This window comes from Salvelinus namaycush, chromosome 2 (genome assembly GCF_016432855.1).
Source record: "Salvelinus namaycush isolate Seneca chromosome 2, SaNama_1.0, whole genome shotgun sequence".
In the NCBI taxonomy this organism is placed as follows: Eukaryota; Metazoa; Chordata; class Actinopteri; order Salmoniformes; family Salmonidae; genus Salvelinus; species Salvelinus namaycush.
Window position 1 is genome coordinate 67083659 of NC_052308.1, and position 13800 is coordinate 67097458.

A 13800-nucleotide genomic window follows, 5' to 3' on the forward strand; every position below is an offset into this window, starting at 1 on the left:
GTTGTAGAGTCCATGCCCTGACAAATTGAGACTGAGGGCAAAAGGGGGTAATTAAATATTAGGAAGATATACCTAATGTTTGGTATACTCAGTGTATGTAAATATCTTTGTTAGAAATAAAACTATGTTTCCCTTGACGGCGTGATGTTGAATGTAAAGACTCAACTTACCCCACTCTCCCCTACTGTAGTAACAGGAAAACTCACCACCACCACCACCCATCACCTTCCACCACCAATGGAATGAAGACCTACGTTTATTTATTTATTTATTTATTTATTTTTTACCTTTCTTTGGTTTACCATGCATCTCATGTTTCCCAGGCCCCTCACCTTCCTCCTCTCTGGGCGGGTCATCAAGGAAGACTGGGGACTCCGGGGAGTCGGGGACAGAGGAGGGGCAGGTGGTGGAGGAGCGGGACACCAGACTACCCCTCTTACTGTCCCCATTCAGACGGACCAGCCAGTGGTCCGACATGGAGGAACTGGTGGAGCCTACAGAGGGGAGAGAGACGTTTCTGTGACTATGGGCACTGGACCAGAAAGATACCTACACATGTCAGTTCCATTCCAGTCAATACAGAAAACACACAGAAAAACTACACAGATAATTCCTATGTACAATATAGCATTTAGCAATTGAAATATCACATTGTGGTTTTGCTGGTTCAGGTGGTTGGAGCATGGTGCTTGCAACACCATATATTGCAGACATGAGTGAAACCTGCAGTTATGAGTTAACCTTTAGTGGATAAAGGCTGAATGGTCTTGTTGTATCTAAGACTATCTCTGTACGGAGTTCAGCTGTAATGCAATTGAACCCTGAGTGAATTCTCTCCTGTGATGTGTGTGTGTCCATGCCTGTGTGTGTGTGTGTGTGTGGTACACTACCCACCTCTGATTGAGCTGCTGGCGGACCAGGGGGGAATGACGTTACGTCTCTGGTAGAACAGTATGTAGGCCCCCCTGGTACAAACCTCCTCCTCAGGCACCAGGTCCACACTGCTGTCGTCATAGCTGTACCACTGACCGTCCACTGAGTTCCTGCAGTACGCTGCAAAACGCACACAGAACTGTAGAGACAGGCTGCACCACAATCATTATGTCCTGGGTATAGTCATGTAAGTTGATGTGACCACTATAGAGGAGGGCACTGTACTGTTATGCATGTCCTATGTATCATCATTATTTGGCAGTAGGCATCTCTCTCACTAACAATATTCTCTCCTCACTTCTCGATCAACAGCCCCATACATACAACGCCTGTCAGTATGCCTCTCTCATCAACATCACGTCTCCTACATCAACGGTATATCAATGGCCAACCAGTACCTGTGTAATGTCCGCCGTGCATCCCACCATGGTGGTTACACACTGCATAGAGGTCATAGAGGAAGTCAGGAGGCAGGGCCATGTCTGGGTGACTAATATGATGACTGCTGCCTTCAGGCTGTTTCCATGTGGGGGGCCAGGGTCCCAGGTTCCCCAGGTTCCTCATGCTCTGGGACCTCTTCACCACGTGGGGGGCCATGTCCAACCCGGCCAGGGGGAAGCGCACCTGGGTGGACAGCTTGTTGCGCCGCTCGCCCACCTGATTCATTGAATTTTTAATCAACCATCAAGGTTAACACAATGAATGACTTATTTCCATTGTGGTGCTTTTGGGAAGAATAGACAGGCAAGGGAAGAATGGCAATCCACTACATGTGATTGGCTCCAGTTACCTGTCGGAAGCGTTTGAGGTGGAGGATGAGGATGTCGGGGAGGGTCCACAGGGACATCTTCACCATGCCCTGCTGGAGCTGCTTACAGTGGGGACACTTCCATGCGTCGTCAGGGGCCAGCTGGAGAGATAACACACATGGTCAGTGGGGAAGTCTCACATAAAGTTATAGTCTTCATACACTACGTTTGTCCAAAACCAAATAACAATACTCAGGGAGTGGGGGAGAAAGAGAGAGATCAACTTATGAATCGACTAATGCAATATTAAAGCTGCAATATGTACTGTAACTTATTGGTCGACTCGACCCAATTCACATAGAGATGTGAGCTATAGATCTGTCATTCTCATTGAAAGGAGGTACAATTTCTGCATAGTGCATCTTTAATGTTCAGTACCCCAAAGGCAGGTTAAGACCAGTTGCATTGGGCGGTATTGTATAGTCCATGTTACCTGTTCCTCTTTGGTGTAGAGCTGAAAGCATTCGTCCAGGGTACAGCTGTGCTGCTGCAGGTGCTGCTGCTGCTGGACTCTCACACTCTCTGAGTCCTTCACCACCTCTTCCTGGATGTTACCAAACAGACTGACACACACACACACACACACATGCACAGACGCAGAAAGTTGGGGTATGAGTGTGTGTTTGTGAGAGAGAGGACGAGATAAAGACAGAGTGAATCCTTCTATACAATAAATAATGAATGTGTGTGTGTGTGTGTTTCTGAGTCAATTGATTTGGTGTGTGTACATGTGTATGTCCAGTGCTCACCATTCTTTGATCTTGTGTTCCCACTCAATCTCTAGCTTCACGTGGGGTGGTCCTCCCGGGCCACATAACTTCAGGGCTCTGGAAAACATATTACATGATGAATACACACTATCTTCTGAGTACAAAGTCTACCAGATTACCACTGGGTACAATGTCTCCCAGACTACCACTGGATACAATGTCTCCCAGACTACCACTGGATACAATGTCTCCCAGACTACCACTGGATACAATGTCTCCCAGACTACCACTAGATACAATGTTTACCAGACTACCACTGGGATAGAGCTAGCCTTAGGTATCCCATACAGTTTTTTCACATAGACAAAGGTGTGTGTCTCATACCTCAAAGATTACTGTTTTAAAATGCCAATACGATGGGAGTTGTATTATATGTCGTATTACACTACATTTATTGAAGTCCATCTGTAACGTACACTGTAATACACATCAGTATTCTGCAGCATGATATTTTTAGTAATCCCAGTTTGTAAGCACAGTCGTCAAGCATTCGGAATCCAAAAGTGTCAGACATTGTTTTAAGATGCCATCAGGTTCATGCTATCCTTTCCCTATTAGTTATGGTGTGTGTGTGTGTGTGTGTGTGTGTGTGTGTGTGTGTGTGTGTGTGTGTGTGTGTGTGTGTGTGTGTGTGTGGATGTAAACAAACATCAGTATTCTGTATTCTAAGTCAAGCCATTGTTGACCTGAGACTTCCATCATGGTAAAACATTCCTGACTCAAATGTACAGGTAATCTTTGTAGTGAGTTTCATTGATGATAAGAGGTGCTGATGCAGTGGAATACAATGGGCACCGGTTAGTGTGCACAGTGGGAAGCTCTGAAATGCACCACTAGGTGTCAGGCTTCCATAAGGTATTGACGCCAAGAGTAAAATCAAACCACCTTGATCATAGTGTTGACTACTAAAACAGCATGAAATGAAAGTGACTGAAAAGACATACATTTAATGAAAGCGACTGCTTTCTGTTATAACTAAACTGAGTGCTTTGTACTTTTCTTTGTGACTTTCAACTGTTGCCAAGCAGCTGCCACAATAGACACTACACTGTTGTGTGACAAGGATCATTCATCTCCCTTTTGGTCTCATTGACACAAAGGGGTGCTATAAAAGGCAAACCTTCAACATCTCTCTCTTCAACAATCCCTCTTCAGGAAACAGGCAGTTCTGAGGTAGAAACGCAGACGGAGAAATCCATCTGGGGAATCAACTTTGTGTCTGAAGCACTGCTGTCAGAAAAACTATAGTGAGAGGATTCATTTGGTGTGTGAGCGTGCGTTTGTTTGTGTCCTTGAAAGTGTACGTTGTAAAGGTAAGTCAGTCCTCGGTTGTGTCAGGGTGTGTGCTGCTGTCTGCCTTTGACTCAACCGAAGGTCACAGTCCCAGTGGCTACAGACAGACAGTGATGAGTGATGAATTCACACTGAGATCGATCTAACACCTCCTCTACCTGCAGGACACTGGGACATAAAGGACACTGGGACATAAAGGACACTGCTTCAATAATGGATGTAGTCTGACATTTCTCTGTGTGTGTGTGTGTGTGTGTGTGTTCATGGACCAGGGAGATCGCTTTAGTTTGAAGTCAAAGCAGAGACATCCAACCTGGTCCCAAGAACGTGTAGAATTGCCTTCAAAACCGGCCACTAGGGGGAAAAGTGAGTGCTATTACTTTAAAGTAAGCTGTTGGCTTGCTAGGACAGGGATGGTGGATGGGTGTAAAGCTGCAATCTGGCGTTGAGGGTTTCGTGTGCAAGGCAATGGTATATATGTTTTTCTCAGTTTTAAGCCTTTCCCAAACTTTCACCCCCAGCCCGACGCAAGTGTTTGTATTTAACTTATGGGGAGTTAGGTAACAGTGTCTCAACTTAAATGTAAAAAACGTACGTTTACTATGACTTCACACATAGACGTTTGGAAAAACCTCAAATTTCAAAGTGAAACTGATACCTTGTTAGCATGGACAGGCGTGTGCACACATACTGTATGAGCACAAAGGACTGAATCTGTGACTCTTTATAATGTAAAGGATGTTCTTTGTGTGTGTGTGTGTGTGTGTGTGTGTGTGTGTGTGTGTGTGTGTGTGTGTGTGTGTGTGCGTGTGCGTGTGTGTGCGTGTGCGTGTGTGCAATCATGTCTGGATGCATGTGTATTGTGTTCATCAACATCACCTCAGAATTAACAGCCAGCTTCGCTCCACAGACGACCGCAGCCCCATTAATTCCTCCCACGTTCACGCATTATTCCAACCCGCCTTCAAATCCACGCAGAAACAATTGCAATTAAGGAAGAGAGGCTGCTTGTCAAAATGAATCTGACTGTGTAATTCAGAGCTGAAAAGTCAGCCACGGTCTGAACCCAACGTCTTAAATGCCTGCTTATGACTTTACTAACTGGGGGCAAAGAGCAGGCACTTAGGCACTATAGCAGAGCTGCTTATAGGATTTGTTTTTGTCTCTCTGTCATGGAAGAGATTAAAATAAGAGTTACAGAGATGGGGAGAGAGACAGAGTATGATGTCACTGTTATTCTTTTGCCTGGATAAAAATGCTAATCCCACAAAAGGAAATCAAGGAAGACAACCTCCCTCTGAATTCCAATTGTGTTGACTGTATTTTCAGTACAGGATGACCGTGTCAAGAGGCACTTGTGTCAACATTCTTTACATTGGATCTTTGTCATGTACTCGGACTTGGAACTCAGCCTCAATACACTCAGACAACAATGCACTCTGATTCAAAGCAATGGCATTTCCAATGGCACTTTCATACACACGCACCTTCAATGGCCATGCCTGTGTCTCAGCCCCTGTCCGTCACACGCCATTCTAATTCCCTTGAGAACAGTCCTACTTCTCAAACCTCCCCCTCTTCACCTTTCCTTTCCCTGCCGATCAATACCACTTCATTTTATAATACCAGACCTCCTAATACCCTGAAGGAGCGGTTGAAATTAGCACCAGGGGAAGGAGCGAGAGAGAGAGACGTACACATGCATGCACACACTCCCAGAAGGTGGTAGGAAGCCTGTCGAGCCCTTTCTTAGTGCCCTTGACCTTTCCCAGTGCACTTTTCCAGTGCCCAAGGGCCACATCTTTGACCTTCAGAGGATCACTCATTCATGGGAGAGCGAAGCTCAGAACCCTTGAAGAGTGTCTGATGATGACACCATGCCCCCCTGCTGTACAGAGCTGTCCACCTACTCAGTCCTCAGGCAACCAGCTACTTGTCAGTCAGCTGCTATTCTCTCTGTCACTCTGTCTCTCTCTCCTCCTGTCTGTATAGTTGATCTGAGGAGAACGTCTCCTGTCTCCCTGTCTGTCTGTGTTTGTGGCTCACCTTCCCCTCTGCCTCTAGCAGAATACCTACCTGACCACACACATCCCCAATCTGGTTCTTTCCTAAAGACTCTTTCTCTTTAATCGAATCTTGTTCATATACCTGAAATTGTTGCCTCAGGCTATGTACTGTTTCTAAGGAACATCATGTTCGACATTGGCCAGGGAAAATTCTATGAAATAACTTCCATATGACATGTTTGTAAAGCCAACGCTGCACAGAAGTCAAAACCCCAAGTCTCCTTGCATGCCCGTTTATGAAAAATGAGTTGGTGCAATTACATTGTAAGGGGAATACAGTAATGCTGTGTTATGATGAAAATATGATTTAAAAAAAATATAAAGACCAGACAGGACGGCTCCTCTCTAGCTTAAGGGAAGAACACAATTGAAATAATAACGGTACCGTGTTTTTGTTTATAACCGCATTGTAATTCAAGGACTTTGAGAACGGAATGGTCATGCTCTTGAGTGAGATGAATTGCCAGAACAAAGGATAACGGATAGTCAGATAGGATACCACTTATTCATTCTGGTCAATTCAACTCAAAGATGATTCAGATCAAGACGATTTTCTGATCTCTCTATGCATCTCTGTATATAATGGGCAGACGGTTTAACATTCGATGACACATCTTCTCTTGCAATTGCTGATGAGAGAGGGTCACACAGGCAACCCCTCTTCCCCGAACTCACCCACCCCAAGGGAAGTTTACTTTTACCTAGCGTCTGACCCCATGTCCCACCTCCTCGATAGAACTCCTGTGGATTGAGTCCTACTGCACTATACGATCACATCACAACAACAGCACAGCTTTAGATGGAGCTCCCTGTGGCTCCTACGACAGCTGAACCCGCTCTACAGGAGGGAGAATAAAGGCTCTTGTCTTTTCTTCACTGCGACTAGATTCCTCTACCTTTTTACAGTAAGCCCCTCATGGCTCATTGGCTTCTCAAAGGCACTGTTTGCACAGAATAGGCAAGTGATCTCTACTTCAACATGACATTCATTCACCTGTGATGTTTCTGAGTGTTCAGAGATACCATGGTTTACCATTTTATGTCTGACAGTGAAAAGAAAAGTTACTCAATGACAGGCATTTGAGTAGGCTTTATGTACAAATAGTACGTTAGTTCAGGTATTTTAGACAGAGAGAGAGAGATAGAGTGTGAGAGAGAGAGAGAGAAAGAATGAGAGAGAGAAAGAGACAGTGTGAGTGCGAGAGAGAGAAAAAAGGGAGAAAAAGAGAGATAGAGTGTGAGTGCGAGAGAGAAAGAATAAGCGAGAGAGAGAGAGATAGGAGAGAGAAAGCACGAGAGAGGGATGGATAATGCAGTCTTACCTGTCCACGGCAGGGTGGAAGAGAGGGCGTCCATCTTGTGGGGACAGGTAGCTGTAGGAGGCAGATCCTCCCACCACTCTGACCTTGAACAGCAACCCTGCATTCTGTAGGGAGACACAGGCATTCAACGAGATAAGTGAGACATGAGATAAGACGAGACGAGGTAAGATAAGATAAGACACCATGAGATAAGGCGAGACGAGGTAAGATGACACTAGACGAGATATCGTACATATCGTACATATCGTACATATCGTACATATCGTACGTCTAAAATACAAGTGCATTGTAATACTGTAAGAACACTGCGGGAGCAAGCAGTACAGTATCTTACATTTTTATTTGAGTAAAAAGAAATCACAAACGGACACAGGTTCCACTCATAACAACAGCATTGTTAACAGTGTCTCTGGCTCCACAGCTCCACCCTTGACTGAACAAGGTGCATTAGGAGATGAATTAGACAAGAGAGGCTAAGTTATTAGAAGGTAGAGAGGAGAATCACGTTGCAAATTAAACCTAATGGTCTCATTTGGAATGAAGGCCGCTGGAGAATAGAGCCGCAGCCAAGCATACAGAGAAATAAATGAGTAACCCTGCGTCCCAAACGGCAACCTATTCCCTACACAGGGCACTACTAGAGCCATAGGGCTCTGGTCAAAAGTAGTGCACTGTGTAGGGAATAGGGTGTCATTTGGGATGCATTCCTAGTTAATAAGACCGTAACCACCAAATGAAAACGGCAAAGAAGTATTTTGTTCGGGGGAGTGGACCATACATATGCGGTTGTGAGGTTATCTTTCATAAGACCATAATGAACAAGTCATCATTGATGAGCAATTAGGCTGAGTTTATACGTGAGTTTAAGGGAAATTTGGAACTCGAGGGAACTTCTTTGGATGAGGGAGAGTGGAGTGAAAGTGAGTGGAGGAGGTGTGTGTGTGTGTTTGTGTGCATGTTGAAGATTAGATAAACACCTGTTTATTTAATGCCTGTGAAGATTTCATGTCATATACTGTCTTTCTGGAGGATATTTGTACTACTTTTAATCTGTCTGGATTAGGTACAAATCAAGTGGGATTAAATATTAAACCGACAAAGCCTTGAGGAAAGAATATCCTTATCTCCTTTTCAGCAAATGTTTGTATTTGTTAGGTACAGACACAAATAATCAAAAAACACAGCTTGCGAGAACAACACACTGTATGGTGCAGAAAATACACCAAGCCTGGATGACTTGGTCAAAATCACAGGTCTGTGTCTCAAATGACACCCTATTCCCTATATAGTGCACTACTTCTGCATGGGGTGCCATTTCCAACACACATAGGATCTTTTTCAAAGAGACACATCCTCCCGGAGCCTCAAAGTAATCTGTCTCGTACATTCTGATCTGTCTTGTAGATTTGATCCAACAGTTATCAGCATACTGCCGACTGAACCAAATCAAATGTTATTTGTCACATGCGCTGAACACAACAGGTGTAGGTAGACCTTACAGTGAAATGCTTATCTACGAGCCTCTAACCAACAATGCAGTTTTAAAAAATATATGAAAAATAAATAAAAAGTAACAAGTAATTAAAGAGCAGCTGTAAAATAACAGTAGCGAGACTATATACAGGGGGTACCGGTACAGAGTCAATGTGCGGAGGCACCGGTTAGTCGAGGTAGTTGAGGTAATATGTACATGTAGGTAGAGTTATTAAAGTGATAGATGATAACAGAGAGTACCAGCGGTGTAAAAGAGTGTGGGGGGGGGGGGCAATGCAAATAGTCTGGGTAGCCATTTGATCAGATGTTCAGGAGTCTTATGGCATGGGGGTAGAAGCTGTTTAGAAGCCTCTTGGACATAGACTCAGCGCTTGCCGTGCGGTAGCAGAGAGAACAGTCTATGACTGGGGTGGCTGGAGTCTTTGACCATTTTTAGGGCCTTCCTCTGACAGAGCCTGGTATAGAGGTCCTGGATGGCACGAAGCTTGGCCCCAGTGATGTACTGGGTCATATGCACTACCCTCTGTAGTGCCTTGCAGTCGGAGGCCGAGCAGTTGCCTTACCAGGCAGTGATGCAACCAGTCAGGATGCTCTTGATGGTGCCCTCTTCACAACTGTCTTGGTGTGCTTGGACCATGTTAGTTTGTTGGTGATGTGGACACCAAGGACACCAAGCTCTCAACCTGCTCCACTACAGCCTCGTCGATGAGAATGGGGGTGTGCTTTGTCCCCTTCTTCCTGTAGTCCACAATCATCTCCTTTGTCTGAAGTTGACACAATGCTGGAATGACTCATATGTAGGTGGGTACTAAAGCTTTTATGTAATGTGGGATCTATCAAGTGCAAGATCTGACCTCTACAACACATGGTGTGGCAAGGAACTTACCACACCATTTTGATATGGATTTTTCTGCTCCCTAAATCATAATCATTTATATGAACTGCAGCTTGCCCCATTGATAATGTATGAACTGCAGCTTGTTATGTTAGTTTGACGTTAAGCTAATATGAAATGGGAATACTGATAGATAGATAGATAGAGGGTTCAAGGGAAGTTGAAGTATGTGATTACAGAAAGTTTATACATTGAGCAGCCGACATGCATCAGTTATCTGATGTAACATTGTAAGTGAGCATGAAACATGGGGTCAAACTAAGGATCACATTAAAGGCCTAGTGCAGTCAAAAATGAGATTTTACTGTGTTTTATATATAGCTATACATATCCACACTATGTATTTGGAATAATACTGTGAAACTGTGAAAATTATGATAATGCCCTTTTAGTGTAAGAGCTGTTTGAAAAGATTGCCTGAAATGTCTAGACTGTTTTGGTGGTGTAACGATGTACGCTGAAAGTCGGGAAACAAGTTCAGGAAGTGAATACCTTTAATAAATAAAAGAACAAAACAAGAAACACGAACAGCGCACCGACTTAGAACAGGAACAATGACGACTGGGGAAGAAACCAAAGGGAGTGACATATAAAGGGCAGATAATCAAGGAGGTGATGGAGTCCAGGTGAGTGTCATAATGCGCGTAACGATGGTGACAGGTGTGCGCCATTTCGAGCAGCCTGGTGACCTAGAGGCCAGAGAGGGAGCCCACGTGACAAGATGCACTGAGCAGAGTGGGGGAGTTATGTCAGCATCCATACATCACACTGTGGCTTCTGCCCTGATAACACACAGATTTGATCCAGAATACAGGGAGTGACTAAAGACAAGACCGGTATTACGTAGACCGGTATGTCCTCAGTTTGTTATAGTGGATCCACTATAGACATTATAAGTACTGTAAGCAATGAGCCCCTTTCCCTGACCATCTTGCATCCACTATACACTGTAGGGCTACTCTATACACACATTAAGCAGGAACCATGGTTTGGTACACATGCATTATTTATGACATGACTTGAAAATGTAAACTTATGTAATATGAACCTATTAAAAGCAGTACTGTAGTAATGAGGTTTGTGCAGTAGGCTATAGGCCCAAAACATTATCTCTGCATATTGCCCTGCCAATGCATTGTTGTTCTTCTCAGACCATATGAAATGGTTCAAAATGGGAACATGTTGCCTACGCGGCGTGCAGGGCAGCTGAATCAGGTGTACCTATCGTCAACAGTGTGAGACATATTTTTAAAATATTAATGTATGTTTTTTTTTTTTTTTACATAAATGACCGACTAGGAATGCCTTGGAGATCGACCAGTCGGTGACCACTGCTATAGACAATGGAGTTCAAAACTGACACAATGACCCCCTCACTTCATCTTGAGCCTTCCTTTTTAACACACAACTATCCTCTGCTCCTAAGGCGGGCTGCCCTGTCGCTATGGGAGATGCCATGGTGATAGTGTGGTGTTTGACAAGGAGGCCTTATCCAGAGCAAACAGCGCTGGGCTCAAAGTCTCAGGTAGTGCTAAGGCTGATAAGCCACAGACAAGGTCCTACCCCCACAGAGAAGGAACTATTTCTTTACACCTAATGTTGACACACTGATATGTATCTCCACGGCAACAAGCTCCTTGTCAAGTTAACTCCGTCAAGCTGTGTGACCATCAACTGCACTGTCTAGTTCCCTTTATTTCTCATTCATGGCAAAGCTGTATGCAGACTGAATTCACAGTTAAGTTCCAGGACAGAATTATTGTTTGGTATTTACTTGTATTTGAGGTGTTTGTTTGACTCCCTGGGGGATTTTTCACTTCAAAGTGTAGTTTGTCCTGCTTTCTCATGTCATTCTTATTTGTTTTGTGGTAGAGGAAATTCATAAGATGTGGCGCCTCCTGTGGGTTTCTCAACAACATACAGTGCCTTCAGAAAGTGTTCATACCCCTTGACACATTTTGTTGTATTACAGCCTGAATACAAAATTGATTAAATAGATCTACAGACAATACCCCATAATGAAAAAGTGACGTTTTTAGAAAGAAAAAAACAGGTTCTCGCGCATCAGTAGGGGTGACCGGTCCGCTCCTGATCCCCGGGTTCGTCCCCTTTGATGGCGTCCTGCGGCTGGAGCCGCGCGTCGGGGAGGGGGTACTGTCACGTATACTCCCTCTCCGGCCTCTAGGTCATCAGGCTGCTGATTATCCCGCACACCTGTTACCATCGTCTCACGCACCTGCGCCTCATGACACTCACCTGGATTCCATCACCTCCTTGATTATCTTCCCTATATCTGTCACTCCCCTTGGTTCTTTCCTCAGGTGTTGTTTAAAAAATAATAATATTTATCCGTTATTTTACCAGGTAAGTTGACTGAGAACACATTCTCATTTACAGCAACGACCTGGGGAATAGTTACAGGGGAGAGGAGGGGGATGAATGAGCCATCCTGTTTTCATGTCGGTGCTTTGTTTGTGTTACGTGTTTATTGTTTAATTTATTTATTCAAACACTCACTCCCTGCACTTGCTTCCCGACTCTCAGCGCACTTGTTACACATCTAGAGTTAATTGCTATGGTGAGAGAACAATGGGGCTGTCCTGGCAGTTACAAGGAGCAGTGACACAGCAGATAATGTGTCTTAGGCAGAGTCTAAACTGACTGGGTGTAAATGGACAGTCCTGAGACAGTCCCTACGGCCACTCCGGTTAAGTGAACGCCTCCCGTTTGTAATTAAAGCCAATTCCCTCTCAAGATGGGGTTATTTTATCCAGGAAGTTGTTGAGGACTCAAGAGCACACGGACGCACACACAAGAGTGTCTGCATATGTCCCAAATGGCGCCGGGAGAAATGGCAGCAGTTTTACGAGCGCCCAACCAATTGTGCTATTATGTGGGGTTTTTTGCGTTATTTGTAACTTATTTTGTACATAATGTTTCTGCCAACGTATCTTACGGCAGAAAAATAGCTTCTGGATATCAGGACAGCGATCACTCACCTCGGATTAGACAAAGATTTTTTCTTCAACAAGCAGGACGCACAGGACATACTGCTAACACCCGATAAGGCCAACATCCCCGTTATTGGCAAGAGAAAGAGACGCAGGTACAGAGGACACAGAGCGGGGTGCCTCGTAAGGATCCGCAGAAGGCGAGTGGGAAAGCTACCGTTACTGTCAATATTACTCGCCAACGTACAATCATTGGACAATAAATTAGACGAGGTACGATCACGAATATATCGAATATCAAAAACTGTAACATCATATGTTTCACGGATTCGTGGCTGAATGATGTCATGGATATTCAGCTAGCAGGATATATACGCTGTACCGGCTCGATAGAACAGCAGGGGGGGGGCGGTCTGTGCATATTTGTAAACAACAGCTGGTGCACGAAATCTAAGGAAGTCTCTAAATTTTGCTGGCTTGAAGTAGAGTATCTTATGATAAACTGTACACCACACTGTTTGCAAAGAGAGTTTTAATCTATACTTTTTGTGGCTGTTTATTTACCACCACAGACGGATGCTGGCACTAAGACCCCACTCAGTCAGCTGTATAAGGAAATAAGCAAACAGGAAACAGCTCACCCAGAGACAGCGCTCCTAGTGGCCAGAGACTTTAATGCAGGGAAACTTAAAATCAGTTTTACCTAATCTCTATCAACGCGCAACCAGAGGGAAAAACATTCTATATCACCTGTACTCCACACACACGCGTACAAAGCTCTCCCTCGCCCTCCATTTGGTAAATCTGAGCACAATTCTATCCTTCTGATTCCTGATTACAAGCAAAAATTAAAGCAGGAAGCACCAGTGACACGGCCTTTAAAAAAGTGGTCAGATGAAGCAGATGCAAAACTACAGGACTGTTTTGCTATCACAGACTGGAACATGTTACTCACACTCAGCAAATTGGATGCAGTCTATCACAGTGCCATCCATTTTGTCCCCAAAGTCCCATATTCTACCCACCACTGTGACCTGTATGCTCTCGTTGGCTGGCCCTCGCTTCATACTCGTTGCCAAACCCACTGGCTCTAGGTCATCTATAAATCTTTGCTAGGTAAAGCCCCGCCTTATCTCAGCTCACTGGTCACCATAGCAGCACCCACTCGTAGCACGCGCTCCAGCAGGTATATTTCACTGGTCACCCCCAAATCCAATTCCTCTGTTGGCAGCCTTTCCTTCCAGTTCTCTGCTGCCAATGACTGGAA

At 44.6% G+C, this 13800-nt stretch overlaps 1 protein-coding gene across 1 annotated transcript in view; it reads right to left on the reverse strand.

Annotated features, from left to right (window-relative positions):
• LOC120066653 (ubiquitin carboxyl-terminal hydrolase 43-like) overlaps positions 1-13800 on the reverse strand; it is a 69070-nt gene that overhangs the window by 6934 nt on the left and 48336 nt on the right. The window contains exons 7-13 of the mRNA XM_039018088.1: positions 7194-7297; positions 2492-2569; positions 2176-2305; positions 1724-1843; positions 1332-1590; positions 895-1053; positions 288-494 (exon numbers count right to left, since the gene is read on the reverse strand). Coding sequence (XP_038874016.1) covers positions 288-494; positions 895-1053; positions 1332-1590; positions 1724-1843; positions 2176-2305; positions 2492-2569; positions 7194-7297 — 1057 coding nt within the window. The remainder of the gene's footprint in view (positions 1-287; positions 495-894; positions 1054-1331; positions 1591-1723; positions 1844-2175; positions 2306-2491; positions 2570-7193; positions 7298-13800) is intronic.